At 43.1% G+C, this 25,253-nt stretch overlaps 1 protein-coding gene across 3 annotated transcripts in view; it reads left to right on the forward strand.

Moving 5' to 3' along the window:
* The window catches only part of LOC143284827 (muskelin-like), a 56,458-nt gene that overhangs the window by 9,049 nt on the left and 22,156 nt on the right, over window positions 1-25,253 (forward strand). For all 3 annotated transcript variants that reach the window (XM_076591883.1, XM_076591884.1, XM_076591885.1), the window contains exons 6-14: window positions 2,830-2,967; window positions 4,488-4,542; window positions 7,233-7,310; window positions 9,307-9,378; window positions 10,828-10,940; window positions 13,591-13,704; window positions 16,935-17,092; window positions 18,946-19,087; window positions 22,596-22,728. In XM_076591883.1, coding sequence (XP_076447998.1) covers window positions 2,830-2,967; window positions 4,488-4,542; window positions 7,233-7,310; window positions 9,307-9,378; window positions 10,828-10,940; window positions 13,591-13,704; window positions 16,935-17,092; window positions 18,946-19,087; window positions 22,596-22,728 — 1,003 coding nt within the window. The remainder of the gene's footprint in view (window positions 1-2,829; window positions 2,968-4,487; window positions 4,543-7,232; window positions 7,311-9,306; window positions 9,379-10,827; window positions 10,941-13,590; window positions 13,705-16,934; window positions 17,093-18,945; window positions 19,088-22,595; window positions 22,729-25,253) is intronic.

Raw genomic sequence — 25,253 nt, forward strand, 5'->3', positions numbered from 1 at the left:
GTCACAGTATTGATCATCATTGTCATCATTACCAGCACCATCATCATTTCCGACAGTCATCAGTAGCTGCAAGTCGTCACTATGTTCATCATCATTGTCATTGTCATCGTTACCAGCACCATCATCATTTCCGACAGTCATCAGCAGCTGCACATCGTCACTATGTTCATCATCATTGTCATCATTACCAGCACCATCATCATTTCCGACAGTCGTCAGCAGCTGCAAGTCGTCACAATATTCATCATCATTATCATCATTACCAGCACCATCATCATTTCAACAGTCATCAGCAGCTGCAAGTCGTCACAATATTCATCATCATTATCATCATTACAATAATCAGCAGCAGGAACGGCACTGTCATCATCATCACCACCACTGTCACCACCAACATTAACATGTATCATCATTTGCAGCCGTTATTATCATCATCATCAGATTCATCATATTTGTCATTGTAAGAAACACCACGATTACCATTGCAACCACCATGATCAGAACCGTTGTCATCATTATCGTCATTACCACTACCAGCACCAACATCACCACTGCCATTACAACCATCATCATCAGCATCAACACTGTCATCATTATCATCACTGTCATAATCTTTATCACCACCGTTATGGTATCTTTATCGTCATCATCACTACCACCATTTTCACCATCATATCATCATCCCAGCAGCACCACCACCACCACAACCATCGTCATCATAATTAGTTGCATTGGCATTGTCAGTCATCGACCTTATTAACTTACATCTAAACATGTGGCCGGCTTTTGAGTTCGCAATGTTTGGCTCAGTTTCGTTAAAAGTGGAGCGATGGCCTAGAGGTAATGCATCCGCCTAGGAAGTGAGAGAATCTGAGCACGCTGGTTCGAATCACAGCTCAGCCGCCGATATTTTCTCCCCCTCCACTAGACCTTGAGTGGTGGTCTGGACGCTAGTCATTCGGATGAGATGACAAACCGAGGTCCCGTGTGCAGCATGTACTTAGCGCACGTAAAAGAACCCACGGCAACAAAAGCGTTGTCCCTGGCAAAATTCGGTAGAAAAATCCACTTCGATAGGAAAAACAAATAAAACAGCATGCAGAAAAAAAAAAGGGGGTGGCACTGTAGTGTAGTGATGCGCTCTCTCTTGGGAGAGCAGCCCGAATTTCACACAGAGAAATCTGTTGTGATGAAAAGAAATACAAATGCAAATACAAGTTGGATGGAGGTGTTTGTTCCATCAGTTCTGTAATGGCTGTGGAGACTTAACCCTTTGAGCCCTGAGTTCCTGAGCAATTTTAACCCTTCTGCCTGAGCTCCTGAGCCAAAATTTGCAAATAATTGGTATTTAACGTGTCACGGCAAAGCACATGCACAAAACACAGTGAAAAGGCGCGGCCATGTTGGTACTACGTTCGCTGACGTCAGAATATTACGGTTTTTCTGATTGGCTCTTCAATATAAGTCAACCAATAGCAAAACACGACACAAGTGTTTATGCATCGCTCAACCGGTGGCTAGGCATTATGTCATTTTTCTCTACCACCGGTAAGGTGGTGGTCAGGGCTCAAAGGGTTAATAAGGTCATGCTTTCTTTCTCCTTTAGAAAGTATTTGTAATCAGCGTTTTATGCCAGAAAATAGGTAGATGAAGCATATGATATGTATAATTATGCATGTTTTTGTGCAGACTCCAGTGGATGCAGAGTGGCAGAATGGTTAAGACACTCAAGCTGCCAATACAGAGAGTCTGTTAGGGTGTGGGGTTCAAATCCCGCTCTCGCCCTTTCTCCCCAAGTTTGACTGGAAAATCAAACTGAGCGTCTAGTCTTTCGGATGGGACGATAAACCAAGGTCCCGTGTGCAGCACGCACTTGGCACACTGACAAAGAGTCCATGGCAACGAGAGTGTTGTCCTCTGGCAAAAGTATGTAAAAAGAATTCTGCTCTGATAGTTGCTCAGATATATAAGCATGCACTCAAGGCCTGACAAGTACGTTGAGTTGGGCATCTGCCTAGCTGATGATGTGTTGCAGCATATATGGATTTGTCCGAACGCAGTGACACCTCCTTGAGAAACTGAAACTGAAACTCACACACATTCATGTACACATAAGCACACTGCACACACGCACACACACACACACTCACACTCTCTCTCTCTCTCTCTGTCTCTCTGTGGCGTCTCACACAAAAACAGTCCCTCTCTCTGTCTTTCTCTCTCAGTCTCTTTCTCTCTCTCTCTTGCTCTGTGTGTGTCTCTTTGTCTCTCGATGTCTGTCTTTTCCTCTCCATCCATCCATCCATCCTTCCCTCTCTGCCCCACCTTCCCCTCCCCCCCCTCTCTCTCTCTCTCTCAAATCCAGTATGATTAGATAAAATTGTGCAATCAACAACTATCTACCTGAAGATCTAGTCATCAGCCCCATCCACATGTAACATGCAGCTTCTGTTCAAACGTGTGTGTGTGAGAGAGAGAGGGAGAGTGTGTGTGCGTGTGTGTGAGGGTGGGGTGTGTGTGCAGTGCGTACATGTGTGAGTATGCGCAAGTTTTTAGATTGATATGCACTCGTATGTATCCTAATTTCTACTGTATCTGTGTTTGTGTATGCTTTTCGATTTATGTTCGTACCTTGTTATGTACTATCCCACCCCCAATATTCCTTGTGCACCGGTACACTTGGTAATAAAGACATATTGTATTGTATTGTATTGTATTGTATTCTATTCTCTCTTGCAGTCTCCAGTTTGATCCCAAGTTTGTTTTTTTTCCTCCTCCACAGTGAAAACTCAGCGTTATAACTGTGCTGTGCGTTGGATGGGTTGTCAGTACAGGGAGAGGGAAGCGATACGACTGTGCCTTAAACACTTCCGCCAGCGCCACTACATGGAAGCCTTCCAGGAGCTGAGCAAGAAGACCAAAGTGTCCTTAGAACACCCCTTGCTGACCGAGCTTCACGAGCTTCTGGTCAGTGTGGAGGAATGTGTGATGATATTTCTGTGTTTAATTGCCCATACTTAACCGTGACCCACTAGTGCAGACTCCGGCAGGGGTCTGATTCCTGTCCTGTGCAAACTACTACCCGCATATGCGGAGAAAACAAAAGTAGCTATGGCCGATAAGCTCCCGAAGTAGGTTACCTCCCTTGTGCATCCCTGACTAGCGCCATCTTGACTCCTGATCCTGTGCTCTTCATACGGCTAAGTTTTTTCGTATTTCTGTCTGCCGATTGATATTACATATTTCAGTGTTGGCATTTTGGCAATTTCTTAATACTATATACAGAGATGCCAACTGTTACGATTTTTGCCGTATTTTGTTACGCTGTATCGCAGTTTGTTCTGTCATTCCACCACCATCAAAATTGTATGGATGAGTTCATTTTCGACTACATAGCATGGTCACATGCTTTCCTGTCATAACAGTACCCATACGCTCTAGACGTATCGATCATGAGGCCAGGGCCAGTCACTACCAACCTTGGTCTCACATGATGATGCTTAGCTAATTGTGTGCGTGTTAACATTGAAACAGCATTGAGTGGACCAGTCAGCTTAATCGTAGCAGTTACACGGTGTTGCAGGTAGGCCCAAGTGTTTGTATGCCTTGTAGATTTGCTGATGTCGCTCAGAGTCCAAGTGTTCCTACCAAATTCAACATGTTCCTGCCAAATTTCCTGATTGTTCCTACACTTTTACCTTTGTTTCAATCTTAAGACATGCTTTTTGGTTTAAGTGGTCCAAGGATCCTGGCAGCAAACTGTATAAAAATCAGTCACACCCAATATTACATTATCAATGCATTGTTGCGAAAATCAGTCACACCCAGTACTGTAAATTATATAGACAGGTAGAAAATACAAAAAAAAACTTAGCCGTATGAAGAGCACAGGAACAGGAGTCATGATGGCTGCCGGTAAAAGAGGGCGCTAGCCAGCGGGACAAAGGGGAGGTTACCTACTTCCGAGAGGTTATCGGCCGTAGTTTCGTTTTCTCTGCATAGGCGGATAGTAGTTTGCACAGGACAGGAATGTCAGACCCCTGCCGGAGTCTGCTGTAGTTGGGTCACAGTAAGTATGTTATTTAAACGTAATTTTAGATAGAAAATTTCCTGTTCAGTATGTGCATGCATGTGTGTGTGTTGTGTTTTGTGTGTGTGTGTGTGTGTGTGTGTGTCTGTAAGGAGTGCTCTGATCCTCTATACAAACTGAAGTTAATGAAAGATCTAGAAAGACAAATCGATATTTTGTTGTTGATAGGATTAAGGGAGTGAGTCAGCGAATTGATTTGCGTGTTTGTGTGTGTGTGTGTGTGTGTGTGTGTGTCTGCGTGTGCACGCATGTGGCCACATGGACAGTTTGGTGCTCTTACACCTTCCATTTCAGTGCATGTACTTTCACTTTCACTTTCACTTTGTAAACATGCACTGACATTGCATGTAGAGGGAGATAATGTTGTCTGAACCCATGCACTCTGCTGTGTTTTCAGGTCCTCAAAGGGGAATATGAAAAGTGTGAAGGTGTGATCAGGCAAGCTTGCCAAGGTAAACAAAAACTGTTGTAAACAATGCTTAATCAGATATGTATAAAGTTAAATTGTACTGGTTTTTTTTTTGTAAGAAAATAAAAGCAGTTATGATGTCAGTGCTTTCATGCGGCAGTAGGAATAATTTATGATATGTGGCTTTGATCCTAAAATGGATATAGTCAACATAATATGGCTAGGTATAATGATAATGGCTTTAATGCTAAATTGGATATAGTCAGCAGAATATGGCTAGGTATAATGATATATGGCTTTAATCCTAAATTGGATATAGTCAGCAGAATATGGCTAGGTATAATGATATATGGCTTTAATGCTAAATTGGATATAGTCAACATAATATGGCTAGGTATAATGATATATGGCTTTAATCCTAAATTGGTTATAGTCAGCAGAATATGGCTAGGTATAATGATATGTGGCTTTAATGCTAATTGAATATAGTCTGCAGAATATGGCTATATAATGATATATGGCTTTAATGCTAAATTGAATATAGTCAGCAGAATATGGCTAGGTATAATGATATATGGCTTTTATGCTAAATTGGATATAGTCAACATAATATGGCTAGGTATAATGATATATGGCTTTAATGCTAAATTGGATATAGTCAACATAATATGGCTAGGTATAATGATATATGGCTTTAATCCTAAACTGGATATAGTCAACATAATATGGCTAGGTATAATGATATATGGCTTTAATCCTAAACTGGATATAGTCAGCAGAATATGGCTACAATGACCAACTTCTGAATACAGTCAGCCAAAAAAAGAACAAGGCCAAAGCCAAAGCTTGAACTCAAGATGGTGAACAGGGTTTCAAGATGGCATCCAGGTTGAAGATGTTAGTCCTGATAGTGTGGAGTGAAAGTCCTTTACTTTTCAAGTGTTGAATGTTGGTCTGTGTTGTTTTGAAGTAATTGAGATGGCCATTTTGTTGGGAAAGCGGCTGTTCTATTTATAATAACAACAACAAGCAACATATACTTTGATGACTGAACTTGCTCTGCAGTTGATAACACATCACTGAATTAAAGGTGATTTTTTTGACTCACTTGTGTAAACAAAGTGAGTCTATTTTTTAACCCGGTGTTCGGTTGTCTGTGTGTGTCTGTGTGTCCGTGGTAAACTTTAACATTGACATTTTCTCTGCAAATACTTTGTCAGTTGACACCAAATTAGGCATAAAAATAGGAAAAATTCAGTTCTTCCCAGTCATCTTGTTTAAAACAATATTGCACCTCTGGGATGGGCACAAAAAAATAAAAAATGAAGCCTAATTTTATGCAAACTGCATTTACTGTTATATTTATATTTTTTGTATTCTTTAAACTTGGCACTTTGATCTGATATTCTGACCCAACAACAAGAGCAGTCATTATTTTCATTTTTTGTTCAAACAGGAACTTCTTTTGCTAAGCATGGAAGTTTTATTTATTTTGCAAACGTTTTGGTGCAGATAGTAAAGAAGGGAAATTACTCTGTAATGAATGCTTGGGGACTTAATTTGCTTTAAACTGCTATTTCTCATCTTAAACATTACATTTTGAAATTATACTCAATACATAAAAAGCTTGGATTTTTTTTTTTTTTTTAAAGTGAGTCTTGAAGGCCTTGCCTCTCTTGTTTTTCTTAAACCTGTCTTTCGGAGGAAGCATGATATACTTTGATGATGACTAAATTTGCCCCAGTTGTTGATGCAAATGATGTGTTTGGTGAGCTGAAGAAGGTATTGTGTATTGTATTATATTGTATATTCTTTTTTGTCACAACAGATTTCTCTGTGTGAAATTTGGGCTGCTCTCCCCAGGGAGAGCATGTCGCTACACTGAGAAGGCCACTTTTTTTTCTTTTTCTTTTTTTTTTTTTTTTTTTCCCTGCCAGCAGTTTTTTGTTTGTTTTCCTATCAAAGTGGATTTTTCTACAGAATTTTTCCAGGGACAACCTTTTCGTTGCCGTTGGTGGTTTTACATGGGCAAAGTGCATTGCTGTACATGGGACCTCGGTTTATCGTCTCATCTGAATGACTAGTGTCCAGACCACCACGCAAGGTCTAGTGGGGGGGGAGAAAAATACTGGTAACTGTGCTGGGATTCGAACCAGTGAGCTCCGATTCTCTCGCTTCCAAGGCGGGACACGTTACCTCTAGGCCATCACTGCACAGTGTGTGTGTGTGTGTGTGTGTGGTGTGTGTGTGTGTGTGTGTGAATAGAATAGAATAGATTTTATTGTCATGAAACCGTAAGGTTTATAAGACACAAGTGCAGTGGTAAATGAATGAACGAATGAAGAACACACAATTAATCAATCAGTTAATGCAGTAAATTGCAGCAGCATTCATAAACAAATTTTCCCAATCTTGTTTGTATATATTCATCATCTGTTAGCATCACCTGACTGGGAATATGTCCTGTGTTATTCGAATTTTGAATATCCTTTAAAAATTGTTGCCTTAAGGTTTTATATTTAATACAATGATCAAGAAGATGGATTTCGTCTTCCAGGATGTTACACTTGTTGCACAATCTGTCTTCTTGTGGAATATTTAAATATCTACCTTTCTCAATCTTTAGGTCATGCGCGCTTATTCTGAGTGTGTGTGTGTGGTGTGTGTTTGGTGTGTGGTGTGTGTGTGTGTGTGTGTGTGTGTGTGTGTGTGTGTGTGTGTGTGTGTCCTCAGAGGGTCTGTTTGACCAGTACATCAGTCAGCTGGACTACAGGCCTGTGTGGACTCCCATTCAGCCTGTCCCTCACACCAGTGAGTAGTCCTCTGCTGTGCCGTGGATGAGTCTGTGGGCTTAGAGATTGAAGGGAGGAGAATAGTGTGTGTGTGTGTGTGTGTGAGAGAGAGAGAGAGGAAAGTGTGTGTGTGTGTGTGAGGGAGGAGATGTGTGTGTGTGTGTGTGTGTGTGAGGGAGGGAAAGTGTGTGTGTGGGGGGGGGGGGGGCGGCGGGGGGGGGGGGGGGAAGGAAATGTGTGTGTGTGTGTGAGGGAGGAAATGTGTGTGTGTGTGTGTGAGGGAGGAAATGTGTGTGTGTGTGTGAGGGAGGAAAATGTGTGTGTGTGTCTGTGTGTGTGAGGGAGGAAGATGTGTGTGTGTGTGTGTGTGAGGGAGGAAGATGTGTGTGTGTGTGTGTGTGTGAGGGAGGAAATGTGTGTGTGTGTGTCTGTGTGTGTGAGGGAGGAAGATGTGTGTGTGTGTGTGTGTGAGGGAGGAAAAGTGTGTGTGTGTGTGTGTGTGAGGGAGGAAAAGTGTGTGTGTGTGTGTATGTGTGTGTGTGTGTGTGTGTGTGTGTCCTTTGCTGTGCAGTGGATGAGTTTGTGGGTTAGAGATGGAGGGAGGAGAAAAGTGTGTGTGCATGCTCGTGTGTGCATGTGTGTGTGCGCGTGCGCGTGCGAGCACGTGTGTGTGTGTGTTGCACATGCAAGTGCGTACGCATGTCTCTTTGCCTTTGCTTTTATATTAGAAGTGTCAACAGAAAGGTTTGTGTGAGTGTGCATGTGTGTGAAAGTATGCTGTGTGTGTGTGTGTGCGTGTGTGGCGCATGCTAGTGGGTACGCATGTGCATGTGTGTGTGTGTGATTATATTTCAATGTGCACGTTTTCCCTGACTTGATTATAATTTACTCAGCTCTAGTTTATTTACATTTTACATTTTATTCTGATCTTTGCGAACACATGTGGGTGTGTGTGTGATTGATTATATTTTGATGTGCATATTCTCTTACCTTAATTGTTAACTTACTCAGCTCTAGTTTTATCTACATGTTATTCTAATGTTTGCCTCATGTCAGACAGTGAGTTTCTGAACCTGAGTATCGACAGTGAACCATTGTTGAGTCTTGAGCCTCATCCGTATGCATGGTCTACAGTCTTGCATCGTGTTCTAACATTTGTGTCACGACAGATTTTCTCTGTGTGAAATTTGGGCTGCTCTCTCTGGGAAGAGCACTTCCCTGCAGTGCAGAACTACCATTTTTCTTCTTTTTTTTTGTGGTGTGTGTGTGTGTTGGGGGTGGGGGGTGGGGGTGGGGTGTTGTGTGCAAGTGTGTTTATTTCATTGTCAGAGTAGATTTTTCTTCAGGAATTTTTGTCAGAGACGAAACCCTTTGTTGCCATGGGTTCTTTCACTTATGCTTTTTTTTTTTTTTTTAGTGGTTATGGCTGTAATCTGTTGCGCTTTGTTGTACATAAAAGAGCAAAAGTTACAAGTTTGTTTTCTCTTTTTCTTGTTCATATATATCTGTATTTGTATTTCTCTTTTTATCACAACAGATTTCTCTGTGTGAAATTCCGGCTGCTCTCCCCAGGGAGAGCGCGTCGCTTCACTACAGCACCACCCAATTTTTTTTTGTATTTTTTCCTGCATGCAGTTTTATTTGTTTTTCCTGTCGAAGTGGATTTTTCTGCAGAATTTTGCCAGGAACAACCCTTTTGTTGCTGTGGGCTCTTTTACGTGCGCTAAGTGCATGCTAGCACAAGGGACCTCGGTTTATTGTCTCATCTGAATGACTAGCGTCCAGACCACCACTCAAGGTCTAGTGGATGGGGAGAAAATATCGGCGGCTGAGCCGTGATTCGAACCAGCGCGCTTAGATTCTCTCGCTTCCTAGGTGGACGCCTTACCTCCACGCCATCACACCACTAAATATAAGTATCCACATCATCATCATCATCATCGTCATCATCATTTTGGATGAATTAGGTGTGAGTGGAGCAGAGTGTGATGGTGATGTGGTACATGGTTTTTCAGATAAAGATCCGATGTCAGAATCGCGGCCTGGCATGCGAGGCGGCCATCAGATGTGTATAGACGTCAACTCAGGTCAGTGGTTGAATCTTGTCGTGTTGTGACTCTTCTTTTCTGTGTGTGTGTGTGTGTGTGTGTGTTTGTGTGTGTGTGTGAGTGAGTGTGTTTGTCTGTGTATGTGTGTGTGTTTGTGTGTGTGTGTGTGTGTGTGTGTGTGTGTGTGTGTGTGTGTGTGTGTGTGTGTGTGTTAGTAGTGTGTCTTTCTGTGCATGTTTGTGTGTGTGTCTCTGTGTGAGTGTGTTTGTGTGTGTGTTTGTCAGTGCGTTTGTGTGTGTCTGTGTTTGTGTGTGTGTTTGTGTTTTTCTGTATCTGTGTGTGTTTGTGTGTATATGTGTGTGAGAGAGGGAACGTGTGTGTGAGAGAGAGTGTCTGTGTGTGTGTTAGAGAAAGACAGTGAAAGAGAGAGAGAGATTGGATTGGAATTTATTCGTTAAGGCTGAAGCCCCGTATGAAGGGGTATGAACATAACGACTTCTAAGAGAGAGAAAGAGAGAGAGAGAGAGAGAGAATGAGAGAGTGTGTGTATGTGCGGTGTGTGTGAGACTGAGAGAGAGAAGGAGACTGGGTGTGAGTGTGAGAGAGAGTGTGTATGTGTTTTCTGACTGTGTGCATGAGAAATAGGGAGAGAGAGAGAAAGAGAGAGAGAGAGAATGAGAGAGTGTGTGTATGTGCGGTGTGTGTGAGACTGAGAGAGAGAAGGAGAGTGGGTGTGAATGTGAGAGAAAGTGTGTATGTGTTTTCTGACTGTGTGCATGAGAAATAGGGAGAGAGAGAGAGAGAGAGAGAGAGAGAATGAGAGAGTGTGTGTATGTGCGGTGTGTGTGAGACTGAGAGAGAGAAGGAGACTGGGTGTGAGTGTGAGAGAGAGTGTGTATGTGTTTTCTGACTGTGTGCATGAGAAATAGGGAGAGAGAGAGGGGGAGAGAGAGAGAGAGAGAGAGAGAGAGAGAGAGAGAGAGACTTTGTGGAATAGGGAGAGGAGATACCTGATGAAATGACCGAGTCTCTCTTCACAATTATATGTCAAAAGACTGGAATTTTTTTTAAAAGACAGAAATTACTTAAAGAACAACATATTCACAATGTGTAAATAAATAGAAACATCATGGCACTTGGGACTTGAGTGATCTCTGTGACAGAAACATACATGTAATTCATGATGTGTAGAAAAGAAACACACACACACACACACAAACAACATCATCATGGCACTTGGAATTTGTGTGATCTCTGTGACAGAAACCGTCTACATGTAATTCATGAGGTGTTAAAAAAAAAAAAAAAACACTCACAAAAACAACATCATCATGATCATGGCACTTGGAACTTGTGTGATCTCTGTGACAGAAACCGTCAACATGTAATTCATGATGTGTAAAAAAAACAAAAAACAAAACAAAAACACTCACAAAAACAACATCATCATGATCATGGCACTTGGAACTTGTGTGATCTCTGTGACAGAAACCATCTACATGTTTGGCGGCTGGGATGGAAGCACGGATCTGGATGACATGTGGTCCTACCACGTGGCCTCCCAGGAGTGGACGTGCCTCTCCCTGCACACGCGTTCAGAGGTGAGCTTGTATTGTATTGTATTGTATTGTATTGTATTGTATTGAGGAGGGTGGCAGAGTGGTTAAGATGCTCATCTACCACTACAGAGTCCGTGAGGGTGTGGGTTTGAATCCCGCTCTCACACCTTTCTTCCCAAGTTTGACTGGAAAATCAAACCGAGCGTCTTGTCGTTCGGATGAGACGATAAACCCGAGGTCCCATGTGCAGCAGGCACAAGGCGCACACTGATAAAGAACCCATGGCAACGAGAGTGTTGACCTCTGGCAAAATTCTTTTGGAGAAATCCACTCTGATAGGTACACAGATATACGAGGTGTGTTCAAAAAGTATCTGACCTTAATTTTTCGTGTGTGAACAAATGAAGCTAGGGAGGCGTGGTTTGGTGCACATATGTAGGCGACCCAAATGCACATACGTGAATTTCTTCCTGCCTGCAGAAGCTGTCAGTCGACTGCAGACCACCGATGTGTGAGGAAGTGTAAGTGAGCGCCGTCGGATTTTCGTTTTTTGACAAAATGACTGAAAAACTTGAACAAAGCTACTGCATTGAATTTTGTGTCAAGCTTGGCAATTCCGAAGTGGAAACGATCCACAACATTCAACAGGCCTTCAGGGAAGAAGTAATGGGCACCACACAGATAAAGGAGTGGTACAACCGCTTCAAAGATGGCCGTACATCAGTGGAGAGTGAAGCACGTTCTGGTAGGCCCTCAGCATCCCGAACTGAGATCGTCATTGACCAATTGAGGACCCTGGTGATGCACGCCTGTGCTTCGTCAGGCTCCCTACTCTCCCGGCATGGCTCCCGTGTGACTTCTGGCTGTCCCCACAGCTGAAAATGCCCCTGAAAGGGACCAGATTTCAGTCCAGAGAAGACATCATGCAGAATGCAACGGGCCAGCTGCACGCCGTCCCAAAAGAGGCGTTCCAGCGCTGCTTCCGACAGTGGCAGAACCGTCGGGAGAAGTGTGCGGCAGCCCAAGGGGACTACTTTGAAGGAGATTAGTGTTAAGTGTGTTGTATCTGGATACGAGTAGTTTTTATGAACAAGGGTCAGATACTTTTTGAACACACCTCGTATATGCCTGTGCTCAAGGCCTGATGAAGCTCGTTGGGTTATGCTGCTGATCAGGCATCTACCTAGCAGGTGTGGTGTCGCGTATAAGGATTTGTTGAGAAACTGAGACTGTATTGGATTGGATTGGAATGCATTGCATTGCATTGTACTGCACTGTGTTGTAATTTATTGCAGTGTATTGCACTGTATTGTATTGCATTGCAGTGTTTTGCACTGTTTTCTATTGCATTGTATTGTATTTGTTTTATTCTGCTGTGATCATTGTATTTATTGTACTGTATTTGTTGTTTTGTATTTATTATATTGTATCTGTTTTGCAACAGATTTCTCTGTGTGAAAATTTGGCTTCTCTCTCTCCCCTTTTTTTTTCTGTCTGTCCAAGTAGGTAGGTTCGGTCAGATGTTCAGATTCTTAGCAGAAGCCTCATATCTGCATACCTGAAAGAGTGCACTAAAGTAAGAAAGCCACACCAGATTTCAAATCAGCGTCTTGGGTTGTCTTTCAAGTAGGACTTGCAGCACTGTTATGATGTATTTTCGGTTCAGGGAGAGAGAATCAATATGCCAGTGCCATGGGAGTGTTGTTTTTGACTCACTTGTGTAAACAAAGTGAGTCTATGTTTTAACCCGGTGTTCGGTTGTCTGTGTGTGTGTGTCTGTGTGTCCGTGTGTCCGTGGTAAACTTTAACATTGACATTTTCTCTGCAAATACTTTGTCAGTTGACACCAAATTAGGGGCATAAAAATAGGAAAAATTCAGTTCTTTCCAGTCATCTTGTTTAAAACAATATTGCACCTCTGGGATGGGCACAAAAAAAAAAAAAAAAAAAAATGAAGCCTAATTATATGCAAACTGCATTTACTGTTATATTTATTTTTTTTTTTTGTATTCTCTAAACTTGGCACTTTGATCTGATATTCTGACCCAACAACAAGAGCAGTCATTATTATCATTATTTGTTCAAACAGGAACTTCTTTTGCTAAGCATGGAAGTTTTATTTATTTTGCAAACGTTTTGGTGCAGGTAGTAAAAAAGGGAAATTACTCTGTAATTAATGCTAGGGGAATTAATTTATCACAAGTGAGTCTTGAAGGCCTTGCCTCTCTTGTTTTTTTTCACAGAAACTTGGTGGTGAAAGAGTTAAAGAAAAAACCGAAAACAAAACCAAAAACGGAAAAAAAAAAGATTGTTGACCGGTTCGGATTATGTGGAGTGATGGCCTAGAGGTAACGCGTCCGCCTAGGAAGCGAGAGAATTTGAGCGTGCTGGTTCGAATCACGGCTCAGCCGCTGATATTTTCTCCCCCTCCACTAGACTTTGAGTGGTGGTCTGGACGCTAGTCATTCAGATGAGACGATAAACCGCGGTCCCGTGTGCAGCATGGACTTAGCGCATGTAAAAAAAAAAAAAACGGGTGGCGCTGTAGTGTAGCAACACGCTCTCCCTGGGGAGAGCAGCCCGAATTTCACACAGAGAAATCTGTTGTGATAAAAAGAAATACAAATACAAAAAACTAGGAGAAAAAAAAGAAAAAAAATTGTTGACTGGTATTTGTATTGGTGATCACCAGGGCGGCCCCTCGCCACGGTCGTGTCACAAGATGTGTCTGGACCCGGAGCGCAAGCAGATCTTCACCCTTGGTCGCTACGTGGATCCGAACCTGCGCAATAATGCTGTACTTAAGGTAATGCTGCGCTGTGCTGTGCTGTGTCATGTTGTGTTACCTTTGCATTGTGCTGTTGCGTTGCGTTGTGTTGTGTTGTGCTGCATTATGTTGTTTTTTGCATTACATTGTGCTGTGCTGTGCTGTGCTGGACTGTGCGTTGTGCTGTGTTGTGATGCGTTGTGCTGCAGTGTTGTGTTGTGCTGAGTTGTGTTGTACTGTACGTTGTGTTGCATTGCAGTGTGCTGTCGTGTTGTGTTGTGTTGTGTTGTGTTGCCATTGCATTGTGCTGTGGTGTTGTGTTGTACTGTGTGTTGTGTTGTGTTGTGTTGTGTTGCCATTGCATTGTGCTGTGGTGTTGTGTTGTGCTGTGTTGTACTGTGTGTTGTGTTGCGTTGTGTTACCATTGCATTGTGCTGTGGTGTTGTGTTGTGCTGTGTTGTACTGTGTGTTGTGTTGTGTTGCGTTGTGTTGCCATTGCATTGTGCTGTGGTGTTGTGTTGTGCTGTGTTGTACTGTGTGTTGTGTTGTGTTGCGTTGTGTTGCCATTGCATTGTGCTGTGGTGTTGTGTTGTGCTGTGTTGTACTGTGTGTTGTGTTGTGCTGTGTTGTACTGTGTGTTGTGTTGTGTTGTGTTGTGTTACCATTGCATTGTGCTATCGTGTTGTGTTGTGCTGTGTTGTACTGTGTGTTGTGTTGTGTTACCATTGCATTGTGCTATCGTGTTGTGTTGCGTTGTGTCGCCATTGCATTGTGCTGTGGTGTTGTGTTGTGCTGTGTTGTACTGTGTGTTGTGTTGTGTTGTGTTGCATTGTGTCACCATTGCATTGTGCTGTGGTGTTGTGTTGTGCTGTGTTGTACTGTGTGTTGTGTTGTGTTACCATTGCATTGTGCTGTTGTGTTGTGTTGTGCTATGTTGTGTTGTGTTGTGTTGTACTATTTGTCATGTTGTGTTGCATTGTGCTGTGTTGTGTTGCATGACATTGTGCTGTTGTGTTGTGTTTCGCTATGTTGTGTTGTGCGGTGTTGTACTGTGTGTCATGTTGTGTTGCATTGTGCTGTGTGGTGTTGCATGACATTGTGCTGTTGTGTTGTGTTTCACTATGTTGTGTTGTACTGTGTGTCATGTTGTGTTGCATTGTGCTGTGTGGTGTTGCATGACATTGTGCTGTTGTGTTGTGTTTCGCTATGTTGTGTTGTGCGGTGTTGTACTGTGTGTTGCGTTGTGCTGTGTTGCATTGTGTTGTTGTGTTTTGTTGCTCTGTGTTGTGTTGTGCTGTTATGTACTGTGTTATGTTGTGTTGCATTGTGCTGTGCTGCGTTGTGTTGCGTTGCGTTGTGCTATGTTGTGTTGTGCTGTGTTGTACTGTTGCATAATATTGCATTGCTCTGTGCTGTGTTGTGTTGTATTGTATTGTGTTGTGTTGTATTTATTGTATTGTTTTGTACTGTATTGTGTAATATTACCTTTTTAAAAATTTTTTTAATCACATCACATTTCTCTTGTGTGAAACTCGCATTGCCACAGTACAGTGGCACTGAAGAAAATATTTATGTATATTTTGTATGTATGTTTTTTTGGTTTTGTTTTTTTTAAGTGTGTATGGTTTGTGTACATGTGAAGGCTTGAATCAAAGCATGACCAGAGGGTTGTGTAGGTCAGACAGTTTGCTTTATGTTTTTTTTTCTAACGGAGTATTGTAGGGAAAAAATGATCGGGTCTGCACGCTTCGATGCGTTGTTCAAACTGAAAGTGATTAAACTGGAACTGCTTTGTGGAAAAAATTTTAAGAAGTGAAACCATTGAAAACAAAATATAACTGTTTAAAGAACAGAAGAAGAAAAAAAAAAAAGGCACGGGAATTCTCCATAAGCAATTTTCCATTGTTTTAAGTCGGGAGATGGTGGGTTTTTTTTCATGAACATTTAAAAATAACAGAACAACAACAGCAACAAAAACAAAACAAACAAAAAAGCAACAATAAATCTGTGCCATGGCATCATCAGTTTTAACATGTCAAGGGGTACAGCTTTCTGTGTAAAACCTTGTCACTCATGGTCTAGCTTTTGACTTTATTGAACACTTCTTTTGTGAGTGTCCAATTGTGCGTCCTTTTTGGAAATTAGTTGAGAAGAAAATGTTTGCAGAAACAAACTTCAACGTAAAATTGTCAAGCATCGATATATTATGTGGCATTGATAATCCCAATATTTCCAGTGAGCATTATAAGTATATCAGTTATCTTATATTGATTGGTGAAAGCTAAAGGTTAGGTCATTGAGACACCCACTGGACATCCGAGGGGTCTGTGTAGAGGAGAAGAGAGGACTGGCCGTACTGAGTGGGTTAACAAACTCAGACATACGCACACACATTTTCAAATACTAAAATAGCAAAAAAGAGTGTCCATCTCTAGGAAACACAGACAGACAGAAGTGTGAAAGGGCCGTGAGAGAGCAGCAGGGGAAGAAATACCCTGCTTCAGAAGGAAGTGCGCTCATTCCCCAAGTCCCTCTTCACAATCATCACCACCATGCACACATCCAGACTGGCCGTGTATGTACATGTTGTTGTTTTTCTGCCATTGTTGAATAAAATGGAAAAAAAAAAGAAAAAAGAAAAAAAAAAGGTCTAGCTGAGGGGGGGACGAAAATACTGAGCAAGTTTGTATTTTGGTTTTTTTTGTTTTTTGGTGTTTTTTTTGCTGCCCCATCATCTGTACCATTTCAGTGGCATTACTCCCACGCCGCTCATTTAGATTCCCCCATACACGGCCACACCCGTGTTCGTCCGTCGCAGTTCCAGCGTCGGCAGTCCACGTGTCATCCGTGAGCAAGTTTATCGTCTTATCCAAATGACTAAATGTGTATACATTCTTCTTCTTTTTCTTGTTCGTGGGCTGCAACTGCCACGTTCACTCAGATGTACATTAGTGGGCTTTTACGTGTATGACCGCTTTTACCCAGCCATGTAGACAGCCATGCTTCGTTTTTGGGATGTGTGCATGCTGTGTATGTTCTTGTTTCCATAAACCACCGAACACTGACATGGATTACAGGATCTTTAACGTGCGTATTTGATCTTCAGCTTGCGTATGGGGGCTTCAGGCACTAGCAAGTCACATATGTTGACCTGGGAGATCGGAAAAATCTCCACCCTTTACCCACTAGGTGCCGCTACCGAGATTCAAACGCAGGCTTTTACCACTCGGCTATTGCGCCAGTCATATGCATTACGATTCTCCTTGCAGTGTGATTTCTACATGTACGACATCCCGTCGGACCGGTGGACTCTGATCACGGATGACACGTGCTCCATGGGCGGTCCCCAGCTGATCTTTGACCACCAGATGGCCATGGACGTGGACCAGCAGACCATCTACATCTTTGGCGGCAGAGTTCTGTCCAGGTGGGGGCCTGCAGAGATGCCAGCTGATTTCACCGTATTTTATTACGCTCAGTGGCAGTTTCTTCTTTCTTCTTCTTCTTCTTTGTTTGTGGGCTGCATCTCCCACATTCACTTGTATGTACATGAGTGGGCTTTTAGGTGTATGACCGTTTTTACCTCGCTATGTAGGCAGCCGTACTTCTTCTTCAGGGGTGTGCATGCTTGGTATGCTCTTGTTTCCATAAGCCACCAAACATGGATTACAGGATCTGCTTGTGTGTACACACAAATGGGGTTCAGGCACTTGCAAGTCTGCACATATGTTGACCAGGGGGATCGGAAAAATCTCCACCCTTTACCCACCAGGCGCCGTTTCCGAGATTTGAACCCGGGACCCTCAGATTGAAAGTCCAACGCTTTAACCACTGGGCTATTTGCGCCCACCAATAGGAATTCATTTACAGCTTAGTCTTTCGTGAAGGATTATGACTCTCAAACTAGGAGGCAGGATTGCACTGGCTTTAAGTGCTGCAGTCTGGGGGGGCTAGCTGGCCTTTGTGGAACCATCCCCAGCACCGACTGTCCTAAAGCCCTCTTGGCCGAGAGAGTAGGGAAGTAACTTGGGCAAGACGCTCTCCACCGCAACCCAATTTTTACCCAGATAGCTGGGACAACAGTTGCCTCCTCTTCTGCTTTCTGGTGGTCATATTCAGACACAAGTATTATGCATTCTGTTGGTATATGTATACTACTACTATTATTATTTATTATTATTATTTTATTTTTTTTATATTGTAAAATAATGGTAACATATAATAACTTCCTCTGGATCTCCAGCACTCACCAACTCTGTCCTCTTTCAAAAGTAAACTGAAAACCCACCTGTTCAGAATAGCCTTTGGATGTGACGAATTATAGTTCTTGGTCTCCTCCCACCCTCTGCACTCTCCTTGTTCCCACCCTCTTTTGTAGTATTCCTGTAGTGTGCGTGCTTGTGGGTTTGTGTTTCAGCGTGTGTGCACATGTGTGTGTGTGTGTGTGTGTGTGTGTGTGTATTTTGTGCCTTTTTCCTGTGATTTTTCATATACCTGCAATTTGTCGTATTGGTGGATACAGATTTTGTTTTCCACTTCTGTGTCTTCATGTGCTTTTGTGTGGTATTTATAACGCACTGTTATATATGTACTGTTTCATGTGAGGTGCTTAGAGCCCATATGTGGAGAGTTTGTGCCATATAAGTATAATATATTATTATACAGTGTGGCAGCATGACGGTTGGGGAAAGGAGCCAGGACCAAACATTCAGCGGCTTGTCTGGATAGCTAGGACAACAGTTGCTGGTGGTCATATTCAGACACAGCTGTCATACACTCCTGTTCATATATGTGTACTGCTTCTATTGTATGAAAGTCAGTCGTGTCCAACTATGACCATCAGAACAGCAGAGGAGGCAACTGCTGTCCTGACACTCTGGGCCGGAATTTGATTATAGTGGAGAGCGTCTTGCCCAAGTTACATCCCCACTCTCTTGGCCAAGACAGGTTTTAGGACGGTCAGCGTTGGGATGGTTCCCAAAGGCCAACTAGCCCCCAAGGCTGCAGAACTAAGAGCCAGTGCAATCTTGCCTTCTAGTTTGAGAGTTATAGTCCTTCACAAAAGACCAAGCTGTAAATGATTTCCCTTTGCAGTGGACAAACCATTGGTAATATAGCTCTCACTTTGCTGTTGGTCCAGCAGTAATCTTATGTCAGTCTGTGATATAGGCTAAGCCTTTGGAATGACAGGCCCCATATATATATGTGTGTGTGTTACTACTGTTATTATCATTCATTATTATTTTAGTATTATCATTATTACCATTTACGGTGTGTCAGCACGACGGATGGGGAAAGGAACCAGGACCAGACGTTCAGCGGCTTGTACTCGTTCCACGTGCCCAGCAACACCTGGACCAAGCTGCTGGACGACTGCGCCCAGTTGCGTTCTCGCATCGGACACTCCATGCTCTTCCACCCCGTGAGTGTCGCCCCCCCCGCCCCCAGCTTTCCTCGCTTTCTGTCTGCCTTGTTGGTTTAGAGAGTGTTTTCTTCTTCTTCTTCTGTGTTCGTGGGCTGCAGCTCCCACGTTCACTCGTATATGCGCGAGTGGGCTTTTACGTGTATGACCGTTTTTAACCCGCCATGTAGGCAGCCATACTCCGTTTTCGGGGGTGTGCATGCTGGGTATATTCTTGTTTCCACAACCCACCGAACGCTGACATGGATTACGGGATCTTTAACGTGCGTATTTAATCTTCTGCTTGCGTATACACATGAAGGGGGTTCAGGCACTAGCAGGTCTGCACATATGTTGACCTGGGAGATTTGAAAAATCTCCACCCTTTACCCACCAGGCGCCATCACCGTGATTCGGACCCGGGACCCTCAGATTGAAAGTGCAATGCTTTAACCACTCGGCTATTGCGCCCATCAGAGAGTGTTTTGATAAGGCAGCGTGAACTTTAGTTCCTGTGGAGTAAGTTTTTCTCTTCCGCCTTGTTAGTGTCGCTTCACCATAGGGATGCTGGGGGGCTCTTTCGGTATAAACAGCATCCCTGCCTTCTGGAAATTCTGTGCTAAATATTTCCTCTTTTCTGTCACTTACTTTTTTGTTTCTGCCTTTTTTTCTTACTTCGCTGTTGTCTCTTTTTTCTGCCTTCCCAGTCCATTCCCTTTTCTTTTTTTTTCAAGCAAACCTTGACACTTTTTGTTTTCTCTTTAACTGCAGTCTGTGATGCACTATTCGTGCTGTTTTGCTCTGGCGATTAGTGAGATTGTAAAACACTGGGATGGGCACAAGCTGCTGATTCTGCAGTGTTATTTGCCTATATGACCTTTTTTTTTTTGTATTTTTTGTTTGGCTTTGAAGTAATGTTTATTCCGTTTTTATGATTTTTTATAGTCTGGTGATGGTAAATTAAGCGGAATGGCAGGCGTCCTCAGCATGGCCTAGTCTTATTTGCCTCAAGGAGCTAAATGGTTTGGATACTGTCATGAACTGTGATTTGTGGGTTTGTCTTAGTCAGTGTTTTTTTTGTTTTTTTTGTAGATGTGACAGTTTTGTGTTGTCACGGTTGAACATTTGTATGGTTTGACAGTCCTGATATGGCCCTGTGCGGTTGGCTGGACTATAAGCAACAAGAACAAGAATGTTGGTGCCGCCCCCTGCTTTCCGTGCTTCTGTCTGCCTTTGTTGGTAGAGAGCAACAGGTGTTAATAGCCGAGTGGTTGAGACGTTGGACTTTCAGTCTGACGGTCCCCGGTTCAAACTCAGTAACGGCGCCTGGTGGGTAAAGGGTGAAGATTTTTCCAGCCTCCCAGGTCAACATCTGTGCAGACCTGCCAGTGCCTGAACCCCCTTCGTGTGTATATGCAAATAGAAGATCAAATGTGCACGTTAAAGATCCTGTAATCCATGTCAGCGTTTGGTGGTTATGGAAACAAGAACATACCCCAGCATGCACACCCCTGAAAACAGAGTATGGCTGCCTAGATGGTGGTGTAAGAAGAGTCATGCACATAAAAACGTAAAAGCCCAGTCGTGTATGAAGGTAGAGAGTTTTTTTGATAAGGCAGTGTGAACTTTGTTCCTGTAGAGAAAGTCTTTAGGTAGTCTGGTTCAGTTTTTATTGGGAGAATATTGGATAGCCCGGGTTGGCCAAATGCTAGAGAGTATTGTGATAGCCTGTCCATGCCTTAACACTGGTCTTTGTTCAAATGGTTGTTAGGAAGGTTTGTATATTTTCTGTCCATTTGTGAGAAGTGAGTACTATTGGGATGGTATCTGTCCATTTGTTTGAGAGTATTTGGATAGTCAGTTTGTTGTTGGAGAGTATTTTGCTTGTGTTTGTCCATTTGTTGATAGATGAGTGTTCAGATAGCTAGGGGCAGTTTGTTGTTTGAGACTATTTTGATGGATAATGTCACTTTTTTTTGTTGTTGTTGTTGTTGGAGGGGGTTTTGATAACCTGTGTTTGCTTTCAGCATGATAGCTTGTGTTGATTAGCTGTGTTTTGTTAACTCTCTCCGAACGAAGGAATGCTCACGCATTCCTACACAAAACGTATTCGGATTCGGACGAAGGAATGGAATAGCATTCTCCGAAAGTAAAATTCCATCATGCGCTGTACATGTGATTTTGTGATTAGTCAAGCAGAGTGCGCTATTCTGGGTCACTCCACAGTCAAACAGTATGATTGGTCAGCCTGGGATGTGTGGCCCGTCTCGCACACACACTGACAAAGTCACTGACCGGTCGTTTGCTCGCGTGCCAGCCTGTTAGCAAAGCGGCCTCTTCTCAGAATGTTGTGAAGCGAACAAGGCAGTGACGGCAACGTTTGAGGGTTGCCGAAGTACTTGAAATGCTACAAACTGAAGGGTCGGACATTGAAGAGGTGGATGATGATGAAGAAGAAAGCGAATTTAATGCAGAAAGCGAGCATGGGTATGGTGATTCGGGTTGAAAAATTGGCAGTATTTTCTACATATGGCAAAACTGTAAAAATAAGATGAGAAATTTGATTTTTTTTTTTTTACGTAATAGCTCAACATGTAATAAACCAGTTCTGAAAGTTTCATTTTCTTACACAGTATTTTGTATTTTTTGTAATTTTTTTGGAAACCCTTACAAATGGGCCGTCTGTGGGGAAAAGCAAGGGAGAAAACTTGTCGTCCCGAGTGAGTTAAAACTTTAAAACTTGTTTGTGAATATTCTGTACTTCTCAGCAACTTTGTAAATGTCAAGCTGTTACAATCAGTTGGTGACAATGAGAAAAGAAATTTTGTGTTCATCAAAGTGACACGACATCAAGCCAGTGCTGCTTAGTGCTTCCCATCAGCAGACACACATGTAGATAGATGTAAGGTACAGGGAAATAAACTAAAAAAAAAAAAAGTTCATCAGAAATGAAAGCCCCTCCCAAGTCCATTCATTTACCATTCATTTGATATGTGCACACAGCAACAACAGCAGGAAGAATTTCCAGAAAGCTCAGTTAGTGTGCAGGTCAGTTAAGTGTATGAAAAGAAGAAACAGAGATAAATACAGTGGTATGATTTCCACTCCTTTTTTTTTTTTTTTTTTTTTTGCTGCCCCATCATCTGCACCGTTTTCAGTGGCATTACTCCCACGCCACTCATTTACATTCCCCCATACACGGCCACACCCGGGTTTGTCCGTCACAGTTCCAGCGTCGGCAGTCCGCAGGGAACCATTGATGTTAGGTCGCCAGGAGGCCACACACCAGAGGAGACCCTGCACTGCTGCATTCTTTATTTTCATTCTTTTTTTTTTTTACTTGATTTTTCTTTGTATTTTTCAGAAATTTGGTTTCATGAGGTTGTCTGTTGTCTTCTTTATTGAATTTGATTTTTTTTTTTTTTTTTTTTACTTGATTTTTCTTTATTTATCGAGAAATTTGGTTTCATGAGGTTCTCTTCTTCAAGTGTTTTTAAAAAAATATTGTTTCCATTGCCTCTCCTTTCAGGTGAAGCGGGTGTTGTACATATTTGCTGGGCAGCGCTCCAAAGAGTACCTCAACGATTTCCTTGGTTACCATGTCGACACGGGCACGATAGAAATTGTGTCAGATGGCACCAACAAGGAGTCTTGCCAAGCAGGTAGGTAGAATGACAGTTCTGAAAAGGGTGGTCTTGTGCCAGGACATTCGCAGGTGCATGCGGACCAAACTGAGATCTTGTTTCTTGGAGTGTTCTTTCATGTCATCTTCTGGTTGTGTGAAACACCCCGTTTCTTTTTCTCTAGAAAGTCTTTTTTTCTCTGTATGCGTATGTGTCTGTCAGTCTGTCTGCGTATACTTCCCTTTGTGTGCATGCCTGGGCACATACTTAACTCTCTCCATACGAACGGCGAAAGAGACGACGTTAACAGCGTTTCACCCCAATTACCATCATCAAAATATTGCAAGCGGAAGGCTCTTATACTGAAGACGTGAATGTTGACAAAGAATACCGCAATTCTGACGACGGAAGCTAAAGGTTGGGTCATTCAGACACCCACTGGACATCCGAGGGGTCTGTGTAGAGGAGAAGAGAGGACTGGCCGTACTGAGTGAGTTAATGCACAGTGGGTGCAATGGCTGAATGGTTAAAGCGTTGGACTTCTATCTGAGGGTTTCAGGTTCAAATCTTGGTGACGGCGCTTGGTGGGTAAAGGGTTGAGATTTTTCCGATCTCCCAGGTCAACATGTGTACAGACCTGCTTGTGCCTGAACCCCCTTTGTGTGCATACGCACGCAGAAGATCAAATATGCACGTTATAGATCCTGTAATCCAAGTCGGCGTTCGGTGGGTTATGGAAACAAGAACATACCCAGCATGCACCCCTCTGAAAACGGAGTATGGCTGCCTACAGGTGGGGTAAATAAAGAAAATGGTCATACACGTAAAATGTTCCATGTCGGTCTGAGTGTGTATGTGTGTGTGCCTGAAATCTGACTGAATGACATGTGGAAACAAATGATGAGCGCCCAGTGGCAGCCGTCAGTCGGCTCTACCCAGGTAGGCAGCCTGTTATGCAAATGACGCCGTGTTCGTAAAGCGCTCAGAGCTTGGTCTCCAACCGAGGATAGGCGCTATGTAAGTGTCCATATCAATCAGTCAGTCAATATTTGTACCAAGGTAGAATTCTTCTTCTTCTGCGTTCACTCGTATGCACATGAGTGGGCTTTTACGTGTATGACCGTTTTTACACCGCCATGTAGGCAGCCATACTCCGTTTTCGGGGGTGTGCATGCTGGGTATGTTCTTGTTTCCATAACCCACCAAACGCTGACATGGATTACAGGATCTTTAATGTGCGTATTTGATCTTCTGCTTGCATATACACACGAAGGGGGTTCAGGCACTAGCAGGTCTGCACATATGTTGACCTGGGAGATCGTAAAAATCTCCACCCTTTACCCACCAGGCGCCGTCACCGTGATTCGAACCCGGGACCCTCAGATTGACAGTCCAATGCTTTAACCACTCGGCTGTTGCACCTGTCAAGATAGAATTCAATTCTGAGAAGAGTGGTCTCTTCTCGTACTAAGGTGCAGGAGTAAGTGGACCAAACTGAGATCTGGTTTCTTAGAGTGTTCTTTCACATCGTCTTCCGACTGTGTGAATATTTTGTTCCAAGGAGGAAGGTGGCAGGATGGTTATCTCACTTAGTACTGCCAGTTAGTTCCCCTGACTTTGCCCACAGACGACCCATTTGTATGAGTGCGAGAAAGAATCGCCAAAAAACAAATGTTAGAATTTACGAACTGGAAACCTCCAGACTTATCAGTAACATAACGAGTTTTTTTGTTTTTGTTTTTGTGCTGCCCCATCATCTGCTCCGTTTCAGTGACATTATTCCCACACCGCTCATTTAGATTCCCCCATACACGGCCACACTTGGGTTCGTCCGTCGCAGTTCCAGCGTCGGCAGTCCACAGGGAACCATCGATGTTAGGTCGCCAGGAGGCCACACACCAGAGGAGACCTGCACTGCTGCTGAGTCACTTCGGTGGTGTTCAGTGGTGCCTGTTCTGTTTTAACGTACTTAGGACACCACCTACTAAGCCCCCTTCTAACGACAATAATGGCTTAGTCGCGGAGCCAGACTGAGTGAGCGTCCCTCCCAGAGTGGAGACCGCCACCACGTCCCTCAAACAACAGCCCCCCAGTAACATAACGAATTAGCTGGGAACAAAATATAAAACTTCCTCCCTTCCTAGGCTATCATCCAGTGAGATTATGAAAGTATCCGCATTTTGGGTTAGAAATTTCCACATACTGTTGACTTGTTAACACATCCAGGAAAACAGTTTGAAACAGATTGAATTCAGAACGTCATACAGCCTCGATTAGGCCCCTTTGTCTAATTCTGTTGTCTGCCTTGTGACTGAGAAGAAACCGGGTCAGATGACATTGTCGACATGCACAGTTCACGTGAACCAGTCACCTAGAAAATAACACAACTACACACTTACTGGTCCCAGTGGAGAGTGGAAAAGTCAGTTCTGATATTCATAGCTTGTATCGTCATTATGCAAATTAGGTGCCACTCCAGGAATTCAAAACTTTCTAAAGCCCCGATCAGGCTTCTTCGTCTGAAACAGTTGTAATGATAATAATATAATAATAGTAGTTTAATT

This window comes from Babylonia areolata, chromosome 8 (assembly GCF_041734735.1).
Source record: "Babylonia areolata isolate BAREFJ2019XMU chromosome 8, ASM4173473v1, whole genome shotgun sequence".
Classification (NCBI taxonomy): Eukaryota; Metazoa; Mollusca; class Gastropoda; order Neogastropoda; family Buccinidae; genus Babylonia; species Babylonia areolata.